We start from the raw sequence: 24,998 nt of genomic DNA, 5'->3' as shown, positions 1-24,998 counted from the left end.
CAGGAATCAAATGATTTATTGCATTGGACAAATCAACTACCCAAGACTGCCTTAAAGTGTAAAAGAAGCAGCTGAAATGCACTTGACCCAAGTAACATTATTTTCAATGACTTAATATGAATTTGAAAGTTGGACAGTGAATAAGGAAGACAGCAAAAGAATATATATTTGAATTACGTTGTTGGTGAAAAGTACTAAAATTACCATGGAATCAGACCTGTCTTGTAATAGAATAACAAGAATGATCCTTAAAAGCAAGGGTGATGATCTTTTGTCTCGCTTATTATGGATATGTCTTCAGGAGAGCTCAGTTCCTAGAAATGTGTTTCACGCCTTTTAAACCTAAAGGTTACTAAAAAAGGGGAAGATTATCACTGAGATGAATTGACATAGTGACTGAAACAATGGGCATAAACTTAGCAGTGATTGTTAAGGATGGCACAGGATCAGATGGTTTTAGTGCTGTTATACATTGGGTCATTATGAATCAGAGACCACTAAATGGTACTTAACAACGATAAGCATAAGACATTGTAAATGAAATATTCATCTTGAAATTTATTTCTTAAACCTACAGACTTCAAACCCTTTTATTATCAAACTACAACTAATCCAATATTACTCATTTGAGCCTACTCAATCCATAGTAACTGAAATATCCTAATAATTGTGATTTCCAGCAATTCAAGGTAGATTACAATATTGTAATTTATAACTGAAAATGTAACCAATGAATGATTGTATGAGAATTCTAATTCATATTTCTGAATAAATCATTGCTACTTATTCATTGACGGGTTACTGAATGTTAACAACCACTTTTCTTTCACCTTTGCTAAGTAAATTTGTTGTAATTTTATCTAGAATAGCTCTTATATCTGGCCTTCACTGGTCAAGTTCAGTCCTAGCATTTCCAATTATTTTTTAACTTTTTTTTAACATATTGATGTGGTTGCTAGTATATCTGATCATCTCCAATGCAGAGTCCATTGAACATTCATTTAATTCATGGAAGTTGTAGGGTATGAGCAAATTAAGTTGGTCTCTGTGGAGTGGTGCATGTAAGGGGGATTGAAAGTATCAAGGGCCACATTGATGAAACTCTGTGTGTGATATCACAAGCCTCCACTGGGGTTAGCAGTCCAAGCAATAAATATCCCTTCTAGAAGAAAAACACTGATGCTGGAGGTTGGGCTTTACCTGGGCTCTTGAATCATAAACTTAAAGGTAAACTAATTTTTTGTGTTCTGAAGCATAGATGAAATTAACTTGAGAATTTTTAAAAGAAGCAAAACAAACCATTAAACAAGTATCAGTCCAAAATTATCTTTATTCTATGAGTATCATAAACTCTGGTAAAATTCTTGTTTTACTTATAATGCTCTTCTAACAACTTTACATGTGGCAGTAATGTTTAATTCTGACCTGAGAGGACACTCTTAGGAACATGTACAAGGTAAGGAATGTAGGTATAAAGGAGACCATGAAAAATGGGTGTTACCAGTGGATATACAACAAATATCTGGTTCCCTCTTTTCAAGAAAGTTTGATACCACCTGTTTTTATCCATTGTGGAATAGACAAGTCTTAATCAAAATTCCAGTGACTCTTTCATAGATTATACACTCATCTCTTGCTTATATTTATATAACCATCTCACTTACAGAGAGCATATTTTTTGCTAAAGTGCAAATGGATCATCTGTGATGTAATGTCTAACAACCTTCTGTGTCTTTACAGAGTTCTTCCTAATCTATTCCCTGCAAATTTTTTCCAGGTTCACCATCATTTTCCTTATGTCCTTCATTTCACTCATACGTATTTCCTTTCCATTTTTGAAGTATGTTATGCGCTTTCCCAGGAGAGGTCAATCTCATTCTCTGTCCTTTCAGTGGATTTCAGTTATTTTGATATTTACCTCTTCACTCTTATTCACCAACTTTATGCAATGAATACTTTTAAACACCTATGTGTGTTTTCCCAGGATGTCTTAGAGAAGATACATATTTAATGGCTTGTTAGTAACTTGTGGTGTATTTCTATGTTGAAGCTAGGTCAATAGCCTGTGCAGTATACTAGTAATTGTAACTTCAGTCAAAATTAATGAAATTGTTTTGTCTCTCAGGAACTTCTAGATGGCAATCAAATGTGATCATGTTCTTATTATGATGACCCAAGTAGTAATGCTGTTTTGATATTTTACTTAAAGTTTTTGTTTCCTTTTGTTATTATTCATAGTACTACATTTTTTAGTTCTCATAATTTTGTTTATGCTAAACCTAACTTATATAATGCATAAGTGAATGACAGGTTGGACTAAGTTTTCATTCTCGAGAATATATACACTATGCAGGTAATATTTTAGAAATCATTGAAAGTCATTTTATAAACAAGTCTTTGGAATTAACAAGATCAAATCACCCAGATATAAATTTAAACTACAAGTGACTATTAAAATCATGCCGAATTGCAGTTATAGGAGCAAATTCATAGCAACATCAACTTTGCTAGAAACTAAGAATAAATTGGTGCCTCATAATTACTGATATATGTCTAAATAAAACTAAATGCATTTCTGATGTTTTGGAAAACAAGACATTGATGTATGGTTACTGGAACTGGATGTATTGTTTTTTTTCTACAGAGGATCCACATCTAGGAGGCTGCTGTGAATTGGAGACTGCATTTTTCCATGCCTCAGTCTAACGTCACATTTCAACCTGCTGTCTTCATCCTTACTGGCCTCCGTGGGTTAGGGGGTGCACGCCTGTGGCTGGGTCCACTTTTGAGTTTGATGTACATCATTACAATGGTGGGGAACTGCATAGTATTATACTTGGTGAAGAATGAACGCAGTCTACAGGAGCCCCAGTACTTTTTCTTATCCATGTTGGCTGGAGCCGACATTATGCTGTCTGTTTCCACACTTCTTTCTGTGCTCAAGGTCTTTATCCTTGGCCTCTGTGAAATTGCATTCAATCATTGCCTTAGCCAACTTTTCTTCATTCATACATTCTCTTCCATGGGCTCGGGAATTCTGTTGGCTATGGCTTTTGACCGTTATATGGCTATCAGTCACCCCTTACAATATGCGTCCATTCTCACTGACTCGTGCATTACCAAAATGGGGCTGGCTGCTTTTCTCAGGGGTATAGCACTCATGTTTCCACTACCTATCTTGCTTAAAAGACTTCCTTTCTGCAAGGGACAAACACTTTCCTATTCCTACTGCATCCACCCAGATGTCATGAAGTTAGCTTGTGGCCAAGTCAAAATTAATATTTTCTATGGGATGGTTCTAGTTATCTGTTCCTTTGGATTTGACTTCTTATTTATAGTCATTTCCTATGTGATGATATTCCAAGCAGTACTGAACATCGCATCCAGAGAAGGCCAGATGAAGGCACTCAACACCTGTTTTTCCCACATCTTTATTGTCCTTATTTATTATGGACCTCATATAGCAGTAACTACGATGCATCGAATCACTCACAGAAGCTCTCCATTAACCCTTGCTGTCCTGGGAAATATTTACCTCTTCATGCCCCCAATGCTCAACCCAATTGTGTACAGCCTGAAGACAAAACAAATCCGTGAAGCCTTAAGAAAATCTTTTAAATTCCAAAGAAAATGAAAAATTAGTGTATTGAATGGTCACAGAAAAATGGGCACCTTAAATCTATAGTTTATTAGAAAAAACTAAACTTTATAATTCTAGAGAGAGGGTCAATATATTGTAATACATAATTCTTAAAGTGAATAAAATGTCCTATTTTGAAATATTATCTGTCTACTTGCCATATGTGTTTGATGTTTCCTGTGATGGAGGCTAGAAACAGATAATAGATACAGGAAACTATACTTTAATAAATGCTTTTTAGTAATGCATTTTAGTAAATGCTATAACCTTAAGAGAAAATTCTATTGTGTTTCTGAATTTAATTAATTGTTAGAAATTTGGGGATTTTGAGGAAATTTTTAGGAGTTGAATTGCTCTTCTGCCATCATTCAATATATTAATTAATTTTCCTGTTTACAATGCACACTCATATTTTAGAAAATTGTCCATCTTTAACCCTTAGAGGGAAATTTTATAAGTATGTAGACATTTACTTATCACCTATTTTATTCACCATAAATGTCAGTATTTGATTTATATTAAAATAAATTATGTAATATCCATGTCTTGAAATTTATAGTTTCACTTTAAGAGGCTTTTAAAAATTTAGAAGCTCCAGAAAGATATGTAGCATAGATATCACCTTCAAATATTGTACTTAAATTAATTTCACCCTGAAGTAACTTTTTTCTCCCCCAAAATTTTACTGTATATAAAATATCTAACTAAATGCTGATTTTCCAACTCTACTTATTATTGTGTACATTGACAAACTATATTGTCACTATAAACAGGTGACTTGGTGGCAGAGTGGGCTATGTATTGGGCTGCTAGTCATAAGGTCTGCAGCTAGAAATTACCAGCACCTGCTTGGAGAAAGACAAAGGAGTTGCAGTCTCAGAAACCCATAGCAGCAGTGCCACGGTGTCCTAAAGTGTCACCCTGAGTCAGAATCTATTTGATGGCAGTGAGGCTGAGTTTGAGTTTTTTTAGTCACTCTATGTTTCCTTGCCTTTTCTAATATTTATACTAATTTCATTCGAGTATAACTCCGAACTGTATTTTTAACTTGCTCTCCCATCTCTATATGTAATTGAAACTTCACCTGTGTTACTGTTACTCTGTTGTAACAACCTGATTTCATAGTTTAACCCTAAGTCAAGCTATCAATCTTTTTGATGCTAAAGTTCTTTTTAAATGCAATGCAGTCCTGTTGCATTCAGAATGACTATTAATTCATCAATCTATTCATTTACAGTTCTGAGGTAGTATGTCCGTCTTCTTGATTTAACAGTCTTATGGTTAATGTGGGGTGAAGCCTCGGTGTCACAGTGGTTAAGAACACCTCTTAATGGAAAGTTCCAACCCACTAGGGTTTCCATAGGAGAAAGGTGTAGCAGTCTATTGCTGTAAATACTTACAGTCTTGGAAACCTTGTGGGACAGTTCTGCTCTATCCTATATGGTCACCATGAGCTGCAATATACCCAATGGTAAAAAATTTGTGGATTTTTATTGTAAATCTATTTCTGACTACTACATTTTGGCCTCGCAAATGATAGCAATGTCTGTTCATGTGTCAAACTATTGTAAAATTCATTATTCTGGTATATAAGGGGCTACCACCCAACCCCCTTGCAAAAAACCCCCCAGATTTTAAAATGTATTTAATTTATTATATTATTATTGTCCATCACCTGACTATTTTGAAAAGATACTGATTGGTTACATGTTGAAGAAAACATTCAATACAAAATAGAGAAAAAAGTTGGTTCCATCCCTCCCCACACCTTCCCTTACCCACCCTCCCACCCCCCAATTACTCATCATTGTGATTTGGTCAAAACAAGTCTCAGAACCTTTCTTTTTTTTTTAAATCAAACAAACTTCTCACCTTCAAAGTACTCTCTATTACACTTAACACATTTTTCAATTCTGAGATTCCGTTCTTGGAAACAATTTTCAACTCATCTGTTTGGATGGCTGGAAGCATCTCCTTCGTTTTTCCTTCTCCTCTTCTATATGGTCAAATCACTGTCCTTTCCTGTCCCTTTTCATTTGCAGAAACAAAGGGAAGTCCCGCAGAGTGAGACCACATGAGTCAGGAGCCAGGGGCACGAGAGTCATACTGTTTCTGTGCCCTGCCCGAGAACTGGTGCACTGAGATGGCTGTGGGAGCAGGTGCATTGTCGTGGTGGCAAAATCAGTCTCCAGTCTGTCACGAATCAGGCCCCTTTTGTCACACATTTATACAATATTTTCAGAACCTCTAAATAGAAAGCTTGATTAATAATCTGACTTGATTAATAATAATGAACTCCAAATGCAGTACTAGTGGACGTTTTCATCCATTCCGGAAGTTGAGAGACGCCCAGAATGAAATTTGTCATCAAACAATATTTCACCTTTTTTTACTAAACAAGAAAACCACTCATACACTTGAGTTTCTGCCTTGGAAGCTGCATTCAACATCACAACAGTTTCTGTAGCATTTTTCTGAGCAGGAAAAAGAAAATTCACAGCTTCACGCTGTTCTCTGAATCAGCCATGGCAAAACATGAGGTAGAGTGAAATTGCTTTTATGAAAAATATTCACTGTGACCAATGAACACTTCCTGACATCCCACTGGGTGCACTAACTCACCAGCAGGAAAAATGAGTACTAGGAAAGCTCTGCCCAGAGGAGCTTTTCTCCTTTTTTTTTCGGGGGCCGGAGGAGTTATGTGTATGTGGCCCCTTGTATGTCATTTTCTGCCTGAATTGGGCCGGCCATTGCTTTATGAGATATTTTAAATTAAAATCTAGATTAAAAATTATTTTCTACACAAAGTTTCCTAAATTCTAATATACCAAAGATTCCACTCTCTTGGGTACCTTTATAAAACATTGAGTAAGCTTTTAATATAATGAAAATGATACATAAAACTCTTCATTGAGTGCTTAACTATTTTCTGAAAGCAACATTATTTATAACAGCAGCATGGACCTGACAGGCTGGGTAATCAGGTCACACTCTGTGACTACCAGAGAGGCTGATAACGAAATAAATGTCTGTAATTTTTGTGTGTGCAGTGTTTCAGTAAAAATTATCCCCACTCTGTCCAGGACTTTCCCATGTTGATCTCTTTCAGAGCAGTGAATAGAGGTAGCTAGGCACCACCATCTAGTTCCCACGTCTCAGGTTTGTAGATGCTGATGTTTACGTGGTTCCTTAGGCCATTGAACTAATTGCTTCCATGATTGTTTAATTTCCTTACTTTTATTTCCTCCACACCGGGAAAGACCAGTACCTGAACCCTAGATATTTGTCTCAAGCTATTAATAACCAAGGTACAACTCAACAGAGCAGAATGTAGAATACTGTCTTTTGGGGCTATATTTTGTCAATTGAACTTTGTATTCTCAGACTCCATGGCCAGAGCACCCAGGTCTAGCAATTCCTTGTGTCTTGTTATGTCTAAAATGTTTCTGTGTCATTGATTTCTGTATGCTCCACCACATTTATGAATATACTCATGACACATATAAATACACATGAAAAATATTCACTGTCATCTATACATGTTTGTAGATATATTTGGGGGTGTTTTTTTAGAATACCCCTCTCCCCTGCCCCCATGGTTATATAACTTTTAAAATGAGATGTGTAATCGCCATCAGTTCTAGTGTAAAAGCACACCGAGCAGAGGTTTTATATAGTTGGAAATAAGGTAGGAAAACATGTAGGGGTTAATAAAACTTTGAAAGCTTCCAAAATTATGATAACAATTTGAATTTTGAATTATCATTACATTTGTAACCATGACAACAAATGTAACATTAAATCTCTCACCATATGCGTAAGCCTCTTCTGGATAATTGATAGCTTCATAATTGCTTATGCATAATGTACAAAAGGGGAGAATAAATCAAAAGAAAAACAGTATTTTAGAAAGATCCCTCACTTAACATAGTTTGAATTACATTAAAAGCTAAAAGATCTGACTTCTTGTCACCTTAGGAATAACTAACTCACCAATTATCACAAAAACATATCCTGAAATAACACCATATTTTTCAGACAGAAGACAAAAGTGAAATAGTTAGGGTTTCTTTTTCATTAAAGTTGTATTTGAATACTTGAGTAAATCTTCCCCAATAATGAATATCCACTGTAATACTGACCTTATCTATTTGATTCTTAAGTTATAAACTGAAGGGTTGAGAACAGAGGACAAGGAGAGAGAGAAGGGGAGATGGAACTGCACCAGATCTCTGCAGTAAGGCCAACACAATGTGAGGAACATAAAAGATGAAGACAGTAAAGATGTGGGAAATACCAGCATTAAGTACCTTGAGCTGACCATCATTTGAGGAAATACTGAGCACCATTTTAAAAATCAGAATATATAAAATTATAATGAGCATAAAGTGAACTCCAAAGAAGTAAAGAACAATGAACCCATACATTGGATTTAAACTGTCAGGGTCACAGGCCAACTTCATGATAGCAGGGTGATAGCAGTAACAGTGGGGTAAAATGATGCCCTTGCAGAAAGGCAATCACTTGAGTAGACTTGAAAAGTGAACATTAATGCCACACCGACAGGTCCCATCCCAGTAATTCTAGCAGGGGTCAAGATCACAGCGTAGTGCAGTGGGTTGCGAATAGCTACAAAATGATCAAAAGCCATGGCCAACAGAATGGCAGATTCCATGGCTGAAAAAGTATGTATGAAAAACATCTGTGTCAGACAAAGTGGAACTCAATTTCTCTGTGATTCAGAAGAAAGACATAAGTACTGTGGGCAGAGTTGATAATTACAGACCCACGTCTGTAGCTGCTAGCATAGACAGAAAGATATATTGAGGCTCATGAAGGCTGGCAGTGGTTTTGATAACAAAGAGGATGGTGCAGTTTCCTAGCAGAGCAATGAGGTACATGGCACCCAGTGGGCTAGAGATCCATAAATGTACAGCCTCCAGACCAGGGATGCCTGTTAGAAGGAGAGTTGGTGGCTGAAACCAACTATTATTTATTACTCCCCAGAGGATACTTCTTGGAATCTTGCCCAAGTTAGTTTTCAGATGCTCCTGTTGGGAGAAACGCATCATGGATTTAGTATCAGTGAACATAATGGATTATGACCTTTCTTGGGCATCTCTAACAGCAACGCATCCTTATAACAAGGGCGTAATCTTTAGAAGGTTATTAGGTTTTTCTAAATGGCTATCAGGAACTAAAACTGAAAAACCATTAGTAAATATAAAAGCTGGTAAAGTTACTTTGTGTGAGACCTCTCAATCATTCATCATATGACAAAGAAAATTAAGAATATGATTTCATTTTTTATTTTAAATCTTAAAAAAATTTCCTTCTCTGACTACTTTATACAATTTGGTAGCTAAATTTGTCTACTTCCGTATTCAATTAGTTTGGATGAATACCTAAATTAAATTGCTGCCCTTTCTCTCCAATAATCTTCATACCTATAAATTATCAGCACTTGTTGAAATAAAATGTAGAATATTTCCAAAAGCGATAAGCCACATAAAAACTTTTTAATGGCACCATTCATTTCTCTAAGTAAATGTTACTATCTTTTCAGAATTGCATAGTCATCAAAATGTAACTCAGTTATACAATTAGCAAAGTGGCTATTGTCATTACTTAACTTGACATCATACCAAAAACCACCACTTATTTTAATTAAAAAATTGAAATATAATTTGCATATCAAAATATAAATAAAAGTGGTTTAAAATATAAATAAACTCTTAGTAAATTTTCATAAAATGGCATCATGGAAGAAATGATAGTAACACACATTTATTTATGCTTTATATACCTATAAAGAAGTATAAGGATATATTAAATATGGATTGAATACACTTATGAAGTATATTCAAAATTGAGAGTTAAGATTTATTGTGTCAACATGGCCAATGAACACATACAGGTGGGATTAATTGAAAAGCAGAGAGATAAATGGCTCTGCAAGCCTCGCCTTTCTTGTCTCTTGCTCTTTGATCATACCAATATGCAGCTGCCTTGCTTATTCTGTGCCTCGTTTGCAAGCTACACTACCTGTGGGACACCTAACCGCATACCTTGCCACTGTAATTTAAGGCTGTTCAAGACCTGCTTAACCACACTACTGGAATAAACATCTCTTGAGCTGGGGAAACTGGGACCCTATCATCTGGCTGACTGTTGGTGACTTGCCTTGCTGTTTAGAGCCTGTGCCGGATAGCCTGAATTACTCTACAGAGGACTACCTAGCGGCCATCAACACTTAAAGGGCTGACAGTGCACTAGCTGTCTCATGGAAGTGAGTTGCACTGAGCCATTTGTACTGCTTTCCAGATTTAGTAACTGTTTATTTCTTATGTTGTTTATCTATATAAATGTATTCCAAATTATTAGTGTCCTGGTTTTGTTTCTCTAGAGAACTCTGCCTAGCATAAAAATCTTCAAGTTTGTCATGAAGAAAAATAAGGATGAAATTACAATGGATTATATGGGAACTAATTACTATAAATATGCCATATTTTATTAAGAAGAACATGAAATCAAAACAAATATGAATTATATTATTTGAAAATATGGCTCCACAATTAAATGTAAATTAAGGATTTATTCCTCCTGAGGAAAATAATTAGAATAACTATTACTTTTTACTGTCAGCCAAAGTAACTATTATTACTATTTTAAAACCATGTACATGATAATTCATATAGCTTTTATCTTTATAAAATTAAATGCTATTATATCATTGAAGACTAGATATTATGTAAGTCTAAATTTATATATAGTTTATTCTTGATATTTAAAACTATCCTGGTTGTTTTTTCCATTTACATATCCTTGACATTGTGCCCCTGTTATATCCTCCTGTGTTATTTTATGGTACGGTTGATAAAAATTAGTTTACATAGCACACTTCCTTAGTTGAGGGACTGAGACACAGACAGAATTTATAGCTCCTAATAATGATTCAGACATCATAGGGATTTAGAATAATAAATTTAAAATGTGCTTTATGCATTACCTAAGTTGTGCAAATGGAGTATTATGGCTCATTATTTTTAAAAAATAGTCATGATAAATGAAATATTAAGGCAACCAATCTTACCATGTACTTGTACTGTATTCATACTGACAGACTTAAAATACACTCTTCATCACACAACTTAAACAAATCATCCCTGCATAAACAAAAATCTGGTGCATGCAACATAATATCTACATCATTTGAGCAGGCACAAGTACATAGTGATAATGCACATGTAATACCTTTACTTTCCTTTGCTTAAAACAGCTTGGACTCCACTTTTCTCTCTCTTCTTTTCACCATCCCCTGTTGTAAGCACTGACTCGGCCATTACTGGCTCCATAGTCAGCATCAACAGCACCATTAAAGCTGCTGTGGCCACTGATGCAAAACCAAGAGATGCACTTAATACCTAATCACTTTTTTAGTTGTTAAAACTCGTATGCTGTTGCCCTCTTTCCAAGGAGTAAGATTTTCGCTTCAACTAATTTAGCTTTTCTCTACACATTCTCTATTTTCATCAGATGGGCTATGTCATTCCATTACATGCACTATACTCATTTCTACATCAAATATCTGTCTTATATCTTCAATTCAATTTCTCTAACATGATCGTGCCTAATCTTAAATGATAATTAAATCTACTATTTCAAGATAAACTTATTTTTTTAATTTATTAGTAGCCTCCCATTAATCCTTTAATAATGTCTCCAATAATTCAATCTCTATAAAGTTTACTGCTTGTTCACTATAATCCATTTATAATCTCTCACAAATACTTTATATTCTTTTCTGCACTGCCTGGTGATAACTGAGTATTTTCATAAACATGTAATTTCTCCCCTCTTCCCTCAAAGTCTCAAACATGATCTTGGTTTCCCATCCCCTTCATTGTATGGTGATTCATCAAATGAATTTCCACTAGTTAACTTGGAACTCCTGCAGCCTTCTTCTACTAGGTTTATACTGTCACGTGCTCCCACCTCCTCCTCTTCCTACGGAACTTCTATGATATTTCATTCTGCTTTCTAAGGAAGGAAAGTTTCATTTAATCAGCTCCTAAACATGATGTTCCATTTCTTGCTTTCAAGAAAGTTATTTCAACAAGTATCTTCAGGGGTTTATCCCGAAGGAAAATTAAAAAGCACCTTCAAAGGAGTTGCTAGTGAGTTCAGCAGTGCAGACTTCTCCAAGCGCTTTCCATCTCCTGGTCCGGGCATAAAGCATAGATGCCTCCTTAAGACATTAGGAATCTCTGATCGACGTATTTGCCTTTCATCCAGTGTAATTTATTACAATTAATGAAGTCTCCTAGAGAGAATCTGTCCGGAAGGAGTTCATCAATCCCCATGAGATTGTGATTTGAACATGGTATACATGAAATGCTACAAAAACAAATCAATTAAACTAAGGCTCTGCCAAATTCTATTTTCCAAAACCCAGGAGGACTTATAACGTTCTAAACACATGGGAAGGTAACCAATTATATCTCTAATCTCTTCAATTAAACATATGAGCTGTATTTTGTGATATTAGAGGCATAAGGGAATCTAAGCATGGAGATTTAGTTTGGATCATTCTTAAAGTATATGTTGTCTAAGTATATTTAAAATTTTATTTCTGAGTTGATAGTTGAAAAATATCTCTTTCATTAACATTGTAATTAATACTTAATATTATATGGTTTTTCAACATTAAGACGCTCTAAAGTGTTAGAATGTTTAGGACCATTTATTTTATTAGTCTGGTTGAGTTAGTGTCTTCTTTAAAGGTTTTGGATTTCCTCTCTTCCTTATTTGTCACAAATCTGTTGGTTGTATCTTTTCTTCTTTTGAATGGTGTTATCATTTATTTCTTACTTTATCAAGAGTGTCTGAGACAGTGATTGTCATTCAAAATTCATTTGATTAATGAAAAAAAACATGAGTGCATGAAGACTTCTGTTTTTAGCCCAAATAGAGTGGGAAGAATGGAATATACATTTCTACTTAAAAACAAAATCCTTACTATTGGATCAATACAAAATATCTTGATTCTCCATGAATGGAGAAAAGATAGTAGTTGTTAAAGATTTCATTTGGCTTATATTCATAATCAATGTTTCATGTATGCAGCAGTCAAGAAATCATATCATTTTGCCTTGGGAAAATCTGTTACCCAAGAGTTCTTCAGAGTGTTAAAGCGTAAGAATGTCATGAGAGGACTAACATGTACCTGATGCAAGCCATGGTATTTTCAATGATTTCATATGCAAGTGTAGGTTGAACAATGAATAAGGAAGACTGAGGAATGCATTTGAATTATGATATTGACAAATAATATTGAAAGTGATGTGGATTATCAGAACAACAAAGCTGTAGGAGCCCAGGTAGTGTAGTGGGTTTTGTGTTGGGCTGTTAATTATAATGTTAGCAGTTCAAAACCTCCAGGTTCTGTGACACATAAAGATGAAATGTTACTCTTTTAAAGATTTACAGTCTCAGAAACCCACAGAGGCTACTCTACTCTTCTCTATGGGGTTACTATGAATTTGGAATGGACTCGAAATGACAGTGAAATATAGTTATAGGAATCAGTATAGCAGTAGTGTTCTTTAGAGTCAAGAATGGTGAGACCTACTCTAATGTACTTTGGGCATTTTATCAAAGGAGACCAGCCTCTGGAAAAGTACATTATGCTCTTGGTAAAGTAGAGGGTCAGGAAAAAAATAGGAAGACCTTTGTGTTAGTCCGGGTAGACTAGAGAAGCAAATCCATTGAAACTCATGTGTATAATAAAGAGTTTTATATAAAGGGTAATTGTACATTAAGAAAACATCCCAACCAAGTCCAGATCAGGTCCATAAGTCCGATATTAGCCTGTATGTCTGATACCAATCTATAAAGTCCTCTTCAGACTCACAAAACACATGCATTGATGCTGAATGGAGAAACATCACATGCCAGTAGGTGCAAAATCAGTGGTGGTAGAAGCACCTCAGTGCTGTCAGGGGCTCCATGTGGCTCCTCCAGTTCCCAGGGATGCATCAAAGTAGGTCCATAAGGCTTCTCCTCAGGGATGTCTCACAGGAAGTGAACAGAGAGAGAATCTCTCACCTCCAAGGAGGAAATGTAGGAATGCCCAGAATTCTCAGGAGAAAGCCATGCCCTCAATGAGGCCTCATTGGCTATGATCTGATTGACAGACTAGACTTCACTCCTTCACTCTTAATCCTCTCAAGTCCCAAAGTGACACCAGATTCTGTAACTATCACAACGCTCCTGGTGATGGGTTGGCACAATGGATGTGTTTGACTGCTCAAAGAAAAATCAACCTGTATGTTCCCACAGAGTTTTGTGATCTCAGTAACCCTAGGGAGCAAATTCTACTCCATCCTATAGAATCAATGTGGAAGGAATCAATTCAATTATTGAGTTTTTCTAATTAGAATATAGACATTATAAAAGAACCTTAAAGAGATAAATTTAAATCAAATAAATTTTAAAAAAACACTTACAATTATTAAATTTTATTTCAGCAGTGCCCTGAGGTATACAAGCAGTTTTAAGATCTTTACAAAAATTGTTTGCTATGAAATTGGGCTAACAAATATTTGTTACAATTTGAAGTTCACTTGAAGGCTTCTGAGGCTAAGGGAGTAGAAAGCCTCCTCATTCTCCAGCAAGGCATCTGGTGGCTTTTACTTGGCCACCTTGTGGTGAGCAGCCCAGGGCATAACCCACTATGCCATCAGGGTTTCTCTACTAAGACTAAGACAAGTGTATTACTGAGAACATTTGTCCATAGCCTCCATTGAGAGGAGAGACATGTTTACATGTGCTTTCTTTAGAATAGACCAGTGTATGTTTGAGCTAGAACTCTGGTAGCAAGACTTTTTACTTCAACTCATATTTCTTCTCTTCTTTTCTTCTCTTCTTACTTCCTTCCCTCTCTGTTTTCCTTCCTTTCTATTCTAAGTATTTCTATATGGTGTCATTTTATATTTGGCAATTTTAGTTTTTTATTGCTTTTGTTACCTTGCAATATGGTTTGAGTTTAAAACCTTAGAAACAGTATATATGTGAGTAAAAATGTTATTTCTACCACTTGTTTTTTGTGAGCACTGCACGTTACTTGCATGCATAGGCTTATAATCAAAATACTATATCTTTGATCAAGACAAATATTTCTTTTCTTGATTTAGGGAATTTATATTAAGTATAATCTGAGTGAGCATAAGGACAAACAACATTACCTTAAAATAATAATAATTAATTATGGCCCAAAATGATTCATATGGTTCCATATCTTGAGCTCTTATGTAAGACAAAAGGAAATATTGATTCGAACTTTTATATGCTACTTGTTATGTGCTAGCTTTGAATCCCTATTATGAAGATCTCTGATCATATAAAAACAAAGCACAAACCCAAACTCATTGCTTTCGAGTCAATTATGACTCACAGAGACTCCCCAGAACAGGGTAGAACTGCCTCTGAATTCCTGAGACCGTAACACTTTACTGAAGTGGAAAGCCTTGTCCTCTTCCTGTGGCCCAGTTGGTAGTTACTAACTGCTGACCTTGTGGTTAGCAGTTCAACATAATATCTGGCTCCACCAAGGCTCACTTTTAATCAGGAGTCCTTTGATCATATAGAAAGTAGCAAATTACATCATTTAATTTTTTTTCTTTGTGTTTTAGGTTAAGTTCTCTAGAGAAGCAAAACTAGTTCATATATATCGTATATGTACCTCTATGTTGGTATTTGGGTACTTCCCCCCAAAACTGAGTTCTGAGGGTCACATGTTAAGGTGGACACTACTGACTTGAGGGGCTGATAAATATAATATTAGCAGGAAGAAACACTAGGGGCAGATATCACACTACAGAGGCAGATAAATCCAAGGTCAGCAGGTCAGACTTGTGAATGACTCCAAGGACAAAGGCAGACTGCTTGTGACTTCTGGAATCAGCAGGAAATATTGCAGGCCATTTGCTCAAGTCAAAATAACCAGAATTTATTGATCCAGATGCTAGATCCAAACCCAGCATAAACAAGAAAGCATTTCCACAGAGTATAATTACATAGAAAATAGTTCGCAGGGCTCAGGAAACTTTTCAATTGCATCAGTACTGTGGCCTGAAAAAGTGGGTTGCACATCACCCTTATCTACTCACAATGATCCGGTTGCTCACAATTGATCCTGTCATGGAGATGATTGTATCATAATAAGTCACATTATGGGGTATTATGAGAACTCAACTACTGAACTACTGAGAATCAGGGCCTCACCCAGCTAACATGAAACAAACTATCCCATCATGTCTATAAACTAGATCTAATAGAATTTGTTCTATTTATATTATGAGACAAAAGATGGATATGGTAGTGTAATGAAAATAACTTGAGATACACATTTGATACTTCAATATACATCCCTCATTTTCTGAATAATTTGTTGTCAAGATGCCCCTGATTATCTTATAGTTGCATTTTAACTATACTTTGGAAGTGCAGCATAGCTTCAATTACATATCTCAGTTAACATATCAATTGATTCATTCATCACTATATATTTATTGTGTATAATCTTTTAAATATTCTGTTAAGTTCTGAAGATACCATAAAAATGAAACAGGGTCTTCAATTTTTTTAAAAAAGCTATGCTAAATAGCAGTTACATTCACATGTTACAAAGTTGTAATAGAAAGCATTTATTTATTCAAAAATTAAAAAAAATAGTTCACCATGAACTGTGTCACTGGTTAGAGTGCCTAGGAGGAATTCAGGGAGCAGTTAGGACAGCATTTCCCAAAATGATGCACAATTAAATGAAAAACATTTGTATGGAGATATAGGAAAAGTTTTGGGAAACTTCTGGGAAGATGGTGACTGAGTAACACACACCTGAGGGACTCTTAAGAAATCAGCCCAGGAGAGTTACTAAAAGAGAAATTAAACACTGATGGATCAAAGGAGGAACATTATAGGATAAGTAGACACAGATACACAAGTTTCTGAGGGACTGGGGACTTTTGACAATCCAAACTGCTGAAGGAACCCTTGCCAAATCTCCGCAGTGATCTGCCTGACCACGACAATTCTGCTGAGTATTTGCAGTGCTCTACAAAAAAGTAAGCAAACCACCAGTCTTCTAGGGCACTCACCTGAGAGGGAAGCCACAGCAGGATAAAGTGGTAGGCTAATTCCATAGTGAAATTAGCTATAGATATTCCAAGAAGCATTCTGATAAGTCTCTAAGAGAGCCAGTGCTCTTAGACTCCCTGGAAAACGGCAGTTGGCTCCTCTAAAAAAATGCAATGCAAACTGCCATCATCCCCAACAACCTCATCGAAAAAACAGGAGAAACAAAAGGCAATTGCAAAAAGGGCCCAAACATAACTACATGCATAGAAGAAGCAGACATTGAGTTGTCACAGAAAGAAATTTTCAGAATGCTGCTTGGAGTTATGCAAGATATGAGGTAAACAATACAGAAAAAGGATGAAATGATAAAGGAGATAAAGTCCATACACCCAAGGGAAATACAGGCACTTAGGGAGGAGAAAAGAAAAACCAGTAGCAGATTCATGCAACTCGAGTATCAACTGGAGGAAGTAGAGAACTGCACCAGTGACTTGGAGGACAGCCAAGTAGACTTTAACTGACATGAACAAAAATCTAATAAGATCATCAGAGAAGCTGAAGAACACCTAAGAGCTATGTCTGATGCTATGAAGAAGAGCAACATAAGAATTATTGGCTTACAGGAGGAAGACACAACAAAGAAGTCATCTGCAATAATAGTAAGAGAATTATTGGAGAAAACTTTCCCAGTTTAATGAATGAAAACCAGGCAACCATTCAGGAGGCTGAAAGAAACCTAGGTAGACTGAATCCCAAGAAATCACCAAGATACATAAGAGTTAAAATATCCAATTTAGAGGAAAAGGAGAAAATTATGAGATAAACTAGGGGGGAAAAAGCAATCACATATGAAGTTTCCCAAATAAGAATATGCTCTAACTTATCAGCAGAAACTATGAAGAGGAGACAGTGGAGCAACATATTCCAAAAACTGAGGGAAAATAACGCAAACCCAAGAATACTGCACACAGCCAAATTATCGATTAAGATAGATGAAGAAGAGTCTTCCCAGACAAGGAAAAACTCAAAGAATACGTTAGAAGAAACCCAGCCCTACTATAGATCCTTTCTGACCCAGTATGGGCAGGAGAACAACACTCATCAAGCATAAATAATAGACTGCCACATAGAACAACCTCACCCAGAGGGAAATAAAGAGAAAACAGACTCCAAGTTAGCATTGGCTTAAGGATGAAAAGAAGTCAAGAATTATACACACACACACACACACACACACACACACATCCACAAAATACTAATAAGAAAGGAAGGTAGGAAAACACCAAACACAAAAAGTATAAGATGAATCACAAAGTCTGCAGATGGAGATAATAACCCTGAACATCAATGGCCTGAACTCGGGCATTAAAAGAATGAGGCAAGCAGACTGGCTTAGAAAACACAATCTATCAATCTTCTGTCTAAAGGAGACATTTCTCAATGATACAGAGAAAAACAGGCAAAGAAACAAACACTAGAAAAAGGTATACCAAGCAAACAACAATTCAAAATAAGCAGGGGTTGCAATCCTAATCTCTGATAAAATTGACCTCAAATTGCAAACCATAAAATGAGATAAGAGACACTATGTAATGCTCAAGGTAACTGAGCTAGTTTATTGTGCTAACCTGGTTGATAAACACATGTGGGGTTAATTGAAGAGCAGAGAGATAAATGGCTCAGTGAGCCTCACCTTTCTATTTCTCGGATCTCTTGCTTTTTGATGGTCAGACCAGGATTCAGCTGTCTTCACGAATTCGCTGCTTTAGCTGGCAAGGTTCACTTCCTAAAATACATCCCTGAAGAGAAGCCACATGGAACAACCGAGATGCAGGCCTGGGTGCTGGAGCACCTATGTGCTGACCCCTGCCAGTGTTGAGATGATTACACATTCACTGATTTGGCTTTCCTCCTGCAGTTGGCATCATTGCGTGTTTTGTGAGATGGTGAAGATTTTGTGGATGGGTATTGGACAAATGGATTAATGGGTAAATTTTGGACTTGGATTGGGCAGCACTGGGTTGGAATGTTTTCTTGATACGCACTTAACCTTTATATAAAACTCTCTTTTATACATGAGTTTCTATGGATTTGTTTCTCTAAAGTACCCAGACTGACACAGTAACGCTCAACAAAGAACCCCTAAACATTGTAAACATTTATTACATGAATAAGAGACCCACTGAATATGTTAAAAAAAACACTCCAAAGATGAAAAAGAAATTGCAGCCTCAAAAATTATAGTGGGTGACTTCAATACACCCCTCTCTGAGAAAGATCATAGGGAAACCAACTCAACAATTAGGCTAGAAATCTAAATACTACAATTAGACAATTTGACCTGATACATACTTACAGAGCTTTCATCCAAATATAAAAAATGATGTTCTTATCAAGCCCACGTGGCACATATTCTTAGACAGACCACATGCTGGGACATAAGGCGAATCTACATAAATTTAAGCACATTGATATCTGACAGACCTGTCTCCCTGACCACTATGCCATAAGGCTGGAAATCACCAAAAGGAAGATAAAGAAAACAAGAGAAACAGTTGGAGGATGAATAACTCACTATTGCAAAAGGAGTGTGGTCTGGCACAAATCAAGCATGAAATTAGGAAATTTCTAGAAACCAACGAGAATGATAACACGATGTATCAAAACTTATGAGACACAGCAAAGGCATTTATCACAGATAGTTTTATAGCAATACATGCACACCTGAAAAATGAATGGAGTCTCATGATTGATATGCTGGCCCCAAATTTACAACAACTATAGCAGAGTCAGCAGGACAATCCAGCTAAGAGTAAAAGAAAATAAATAATACAAATCAGGACTGAGATTCAGGAGAGGGAAAATAGGAAAACTGGGAAAAATTAATGCTGCTAAAAGTTGATTCTTTGAAACTATAAACAGAATCGACAGACCACTGGCAAATCTAACCAAAGAAAGGAAGGAACCACTTTTAATAGCAAGAATGAGGGATGAAAGAGGGGACATTACAACAGACCACAATGAAATCAAAAGGATAATTATACAGTACTACAAAGGATTGTACTCCAATGAATTCAACAACGTGGAAGAAATGGACACATTTTTGTAAAAACAATTCCTCCCTAGACTGTCCACAATGGATATCAAGAACCTCTGTAGACCCATAGCAATGGAAGAAATAGACAAGGTTATCAAGGGATTACTAACAAAGAAATCCCCTGGATCAGATGGCTTCACTGGAGAATTCTACCAAACATTTTGGGAAGAACTAACACAAATCCTACACAAACCCTTCCAGAACATAGGAAAAGGCAGCAAACTCCTGAACTCCTTCTATGAAGCTATTATAACTCTATTACACAAACCGGCAAGGATCCCACAAGAATGGAGAACAACAGACCAATATCCCTAATGAAAATCCTTAACAAAATTATGGCAATAGAAGACAAAAGTATATAAAACAAACAATTCATGATGACCAAGTGGGATTCATACCAGGATGGTTCAACATATGAAAGAGCAGTAGTATCATTCACCACATTGACACAAGAAATATATAAGAACCACATGATAATATTGATAGATGCAGAAAAAGCATTCAACAACATCCAACACCAATTCCTGTTTAAGACACTTGAGAAGGTAGTAATGCAAGGAAAATTCCTCAAGCCAACTCAAGCTCTGTATGAAAAACCAACAGCCAACGTGGTAGTCAATGGAGAAAAGACTAACATAATCCCACTGAAGAAGCAGACCAGACAAGGATGCCCCTTGTGCCCATTCTTCTTTTTTTTAATCAGGAAGTTCAATTTTCATTTGGTGGATACGAGAGGTAGCACAGGTCTACCAAGGCCTTCATGAATGCAGGGCCCGCCACTTGTCCAAGGGGCCGCGGTTAGGGATGTATTTGACTCCACAACCATCCGGGATGAGGCGCTTCTCAGCCACCATATCCTCAAATTCATCAGCATTAAACTTGGTGAAGCCCCACTTCTTAGAGATGTGGATCTTTTGGCGCCCAGGGAACTTGAACTTGGCCCTGTGTAAGGCCTCAATCACATGCTCCTTGTTTTGAAGCTTGGTGCGGATGGACATGAAAACCTGGCCAATGTGGATTCTAGCCACTGTGCCTTGAGGTTTCCCAAAAGCACCTCACATCCCAGTTTGAAGCCTAGTTTAGGGAGAGCAGAAATTAGCCAGGCCAGAGGCATTGAAAAGCAGCAAAAGGTTGTCTCCTAGGTCCCTTAGGGCAGCCTATACATACCAATAGCCTGCATACACTACCGAGGAGGCTTGCTGTTTGCAGCCATTGCACACCAGCCCCCACTAGGTCGTCTTAATTGGCTGCAGAGCCCGTTCTTATTTAATATCGTACTGCAGTTATTAGCTAACAGAATAGGGTGAAGGAAATACATCAAATGTATTCATCTAGGGAAGGAAGATGTGATATTTGCGGGTGATATGATTTTATATATGGAAAATCCCACAAGGGGAGTACTGGAAACAATAGAGGAGTTTGGCAGAGTTGCAGGATACAAGATCAACAAAGAGAAGTCCATCGGACTACTATACACATCAGATAAGACCACACAAGAGGAGATCAAAAAGGTGGTACCCTTTACAATAGTCAAACACAAATGGAAACATCTAGGGATATACCTGACTAAAAGAACAAAAGATCGATATGGGGAAAACTACAGAATCCTATTACAAGAAACCAAGAGTGATCTCAACTAATGGAAGAATAGCCCATGCTCATGGATTATAAAACTGCCTAAGGAGCTATATAAATTTAATGCAATTCCGATAATTTACGCTTACCTTTCTTCAAAGAAATGGAAAAACTGATTACCAACTTCATATGGAGAAGGAAGAAGCCCAGAATAGGCAGATAACTCCCCAAGAAGAGGAGTTTTCACAGTGGGAGGGTTTGCTTTACCTGACTTTAGCACATATCATACAGCCACACTTTGCAAAACCACATTGTATTGGTACAATGAAAGATACTCAGACCAATGGAAAAGAACTGAAAACCCAGAAATAGAATCATTAGCATAATACAACTAATCTTTTATAAGGGCACAAAAAGCATCCAATGGGAAGCAGATGCTCTCTTTAACAAGTGGTGCTGGAAAAAAATGGTAATTTACCGGCAGAAAAATGAAGCAAGACCCTTATCTCATACCTTGCACAAGAATAAGCTCAAGGTAGATTACAGACCTTGAAGTAAAACGCCAAACTATTAGGGCTATTAATGAGGCAATTAGCACCAACTTGAGAACTTTGGCACAGGGAATACATCGACTATCAGAAATTAGGGAAGGGACACAAACACAGAGGAGGCACAAATTGACAAATGGAATATACTGAAGATAAAACACCTGTGTACATCGAAAGAATTTACCAAGAGAATAATAAAAGAGTCCACGGACTGGGAAACCCTTGTTAGCAATGTGCATATATGAATAGCTTTAGTATGAAGATAGCAGATAGGCATTGGGCCTCCATTCAAGTACTCCCTCAATGAACAAATACTTTGTTCTATTAAACTGGCATTCCATGATTCTCATCTTCCCAACATAATTGCTGAAGACAAAGTGGGTGCATAAGCAAATGTGGGGAAGAAAGCTGATGGTGTCCGGCTATCGAAATAGTATCTGGGGTGTTAAAGGCTTGAAGGTAAACAAGCAGCTATCTAGCTCAGAAGCAACACTGCCCACATGGAAGAAACACACCAGCCTGCGTGATTTCAAGATGCCAAAGGATCGGTTATGAGGCATCAAAGAACAAATATCATATCCTTGTGTGCTCACCTACCTGAAATGATCACTGAAGACAAATGGGCGCATAATCAAATGTGGAGAAGAAAGCTGATGGTGGCCAGCTATAGAAAGATATAGCCCGGGATCTTAAAGGCTTGAAGGTAAACAAACGGCCCTCTAGCGCAAAAGCAACAAAGTCCATATGGAAGAAGCACACCAGCCTGTGAGATCACAAGGTGTTGAAGGGATCAGGTGTCAGGCATCATCAGAACAAAAAATCATATCATTGTGAATGAGGGGGAGTGTGGTGTAGAGACCCAAAGCCCATCTGTAGGTAATTGGACATCCCCTTATGGAAGGGTCACGGGGATGAGACGAGCCTGTCAGGGTGCAGTGTAGCAATAGGAAATCATAGAACTTTCATCTAGTTCCTAAATGATTCCTCTAGCCCGCCCCACCGTCCCGCTACCCTCTTTCATGATCCCAATTCTACTTTACAAATCTGGGTAGACCAGAGGATGTATGTACCCTGGTACAGCTAGAAACTGGACACACAGGGAATCCAGGGCAGATGATCCCTTCAGGACCACTGGTGAGTGTGGCAGTTCTGGGAGGTTGGAGGGAGGGTGGGGTGGAAAGTGGGAATTGATTACAAGGATCTACATGTGACCTCCTCCCTGGGAGATGGACAACAGAAAAGTGGGTGAAGGAAGACATCGGACAGTGCAAGATATGACAAAATAATAATTTATAAATTATCAAGGGTTCATGAGGGATGGGGGAGTGGGTGGCAGGGGAAAAATGAGGAGCTGATGCCAGGGGCGTAATTGGAGAGCAAATATTTTGAGAATGATGAGGGCAATGAATGTACAAATATGCTTTACAAAATTGATGTATGTATGGATTGAGATAAGACTTCTATGAGCCCCTAATAAAATGATTTTAAAAAAAAAAGAAAACGCTTTTTGTAATGTTGGAATATTACAAAATTAGGTGGTATATTGAGAGACAATTGGAAGAGTCAATTCTATGTAAACATTAAATAATTGTAATTTTAGCTGTAAGTTGTATAAAAGTTTACCAAGCCAATTTTACATGGAATAATTTTCACACATTTTGTTTAATATAATGATTACAATACACAATCCCCATAGTATAACATAATTTATCTCACTTCTTCCCTGTTTTTCCTATTTTCATTAATCCTTTACCTTTTTATCTCAGTCTTATGAATTTTGTCCTTGGGCAATTGCTTCCTTACTGGTATCCCGCTTGATTATTCTAAGGTGTGCGTATTTCCTAGAGTCATTTTTCCTTCCTTGGGCTCTTCTGTGTGGAAGCCTTGTGGCCTAGTTGTTACACGTTGGGCTGCTACCTGCAAGGTTAGCTGTTCGAAATCACAAGCTGCTCCACAAGGGAAAGACAATGTATTTTACTCCCACAAAGAATGGCAGTCTTGGAAATCCTACAGAAGCAGTTCTGCTTTGCCTTAATGGGTGCCTGCGAGTCAGAATTGACTTGATGGCAGTTTCATGAAAATTGAGCCATGGAGTAAATTAATCCCTGGATTTGAATTTTGAATGATGATTACAACTAAGGAGGTTTCCCCAGTAAGTCTGGTCTTTTTATAATTTTGAATTGTCTCCATATCCCAACCCCCCCCCTCCCCCACACACACACACACACTATCCCGGACCTTCTAATGTGATCTCTTCAGAGCAGTTGGTAGAGGTAGCAGAACATAACCTCAGGGTCACGAATGCTGTTGTTTGTATGATTCATTTGTATATTACACTAATTGTTTCCATGAATCTTTGATTTTGTTCATTCTTGTTTCCTCCAGATGTACTGTAGATGATCACTCATGAGCTTTCAAGGACCAATTCAATACTCACTGAAGTAGGATGTGGAACACTGACTTTGTGTACTGTGCTATACCAATTGACTTTGGTGATCCTGAGATCATGGTCCTGAGACACATTATCTTTAATTGTTTGATTATGCCTAAGACATTTTTGTGTCTGTGCATGTTGTATGCTTCATCATATTCATGAATGTACTTTTAGTAAAGCTCAATATACATGAATGTATTTTCTCTGTCACACCTACATATATTCTTGGTCACAAATCCATTCTCCATCCTACACCCATGGTAAGATAAGCCTGATTACCTATACATGTATCTACATTTAGATTATCATTATTTCAAGATTGTCTATATAATGATATTGATCTCTGTTTCGTTTAACTTCATTACCCTTACCCCTTAATGCAGTTCTTGTGAGAGTAGTAAGATCTGGAGTCATGTATAAACTGGTATATGTTTGTAAAAATACATTGGGAAGAAGAGGTATTGTTCAGCTGGAATTGAGGTTGTAAAATACGTAAGAATGAAAATCCCCAAAATTTTCTAGAGTATGTCAATTAATTTGCTTCTACTTTCGGGACAATTGGTA

The 24,998-nt window shown here is 36.9% G+C and overlaps 1 protein-coding gene and 2 pseudogenes across 1 annotated transcript; 1 reads left to right on the top strand and 2 right to left on the bottom strand.

Moving 5' to 3' along the window:
* The first annotated feature begins 2,692 nt into the window (after positions 1-2,692).
* LOC142446837 (olfactory receptor 51I2-like) lies at positions 2,693-3,634 on the top strand. The gene has a single exon (XM_075548572.1). It carries the CDS (start codon positions 2,693-2,695, stop codon positions 3,632-3,634), a length of 942 nt encoding a protein of 313 aa, XP_075404687.1.
* Positions 3,635-7,700: 4,066 nt separating this feature from the next.
* On the bottom strand, positions 7,701-8,709 carry LOC142445884 (olfactory receptor 51A4-like; annotated as a pseudogene).
* A 12,297-nt stretch (positions 8,710-21,006) lies between these two features.
* Positions 21,007-21,130, bottom strand: LOC142447599 (small nucleolar RNA SNORA70; annotated as a pseudogene).
* Positions 21,131-24,998: the final 3,868 nt, after the last annotated feature.

The sequence above is a fragment of the Tenrec ecaudatus genome, chromosome 4 (genome assembly GCF_050624435.1).
Source record: "Tenrec ecaudatus isolate mTenEca1 chromosome 4, mTenEca1.hap1, whole genome shotgun sequence".
NCBI lineage: Eukaryota > Metazoa > Chordata > Mammalia > Afrosoricida > Tenrecidae > Tenrec > Tenrec ecaudatus.
Note: the sequence above shows the minus strand (reverse complement) of the source record. Positions and strands in the feature narration are given on the sequence as shown.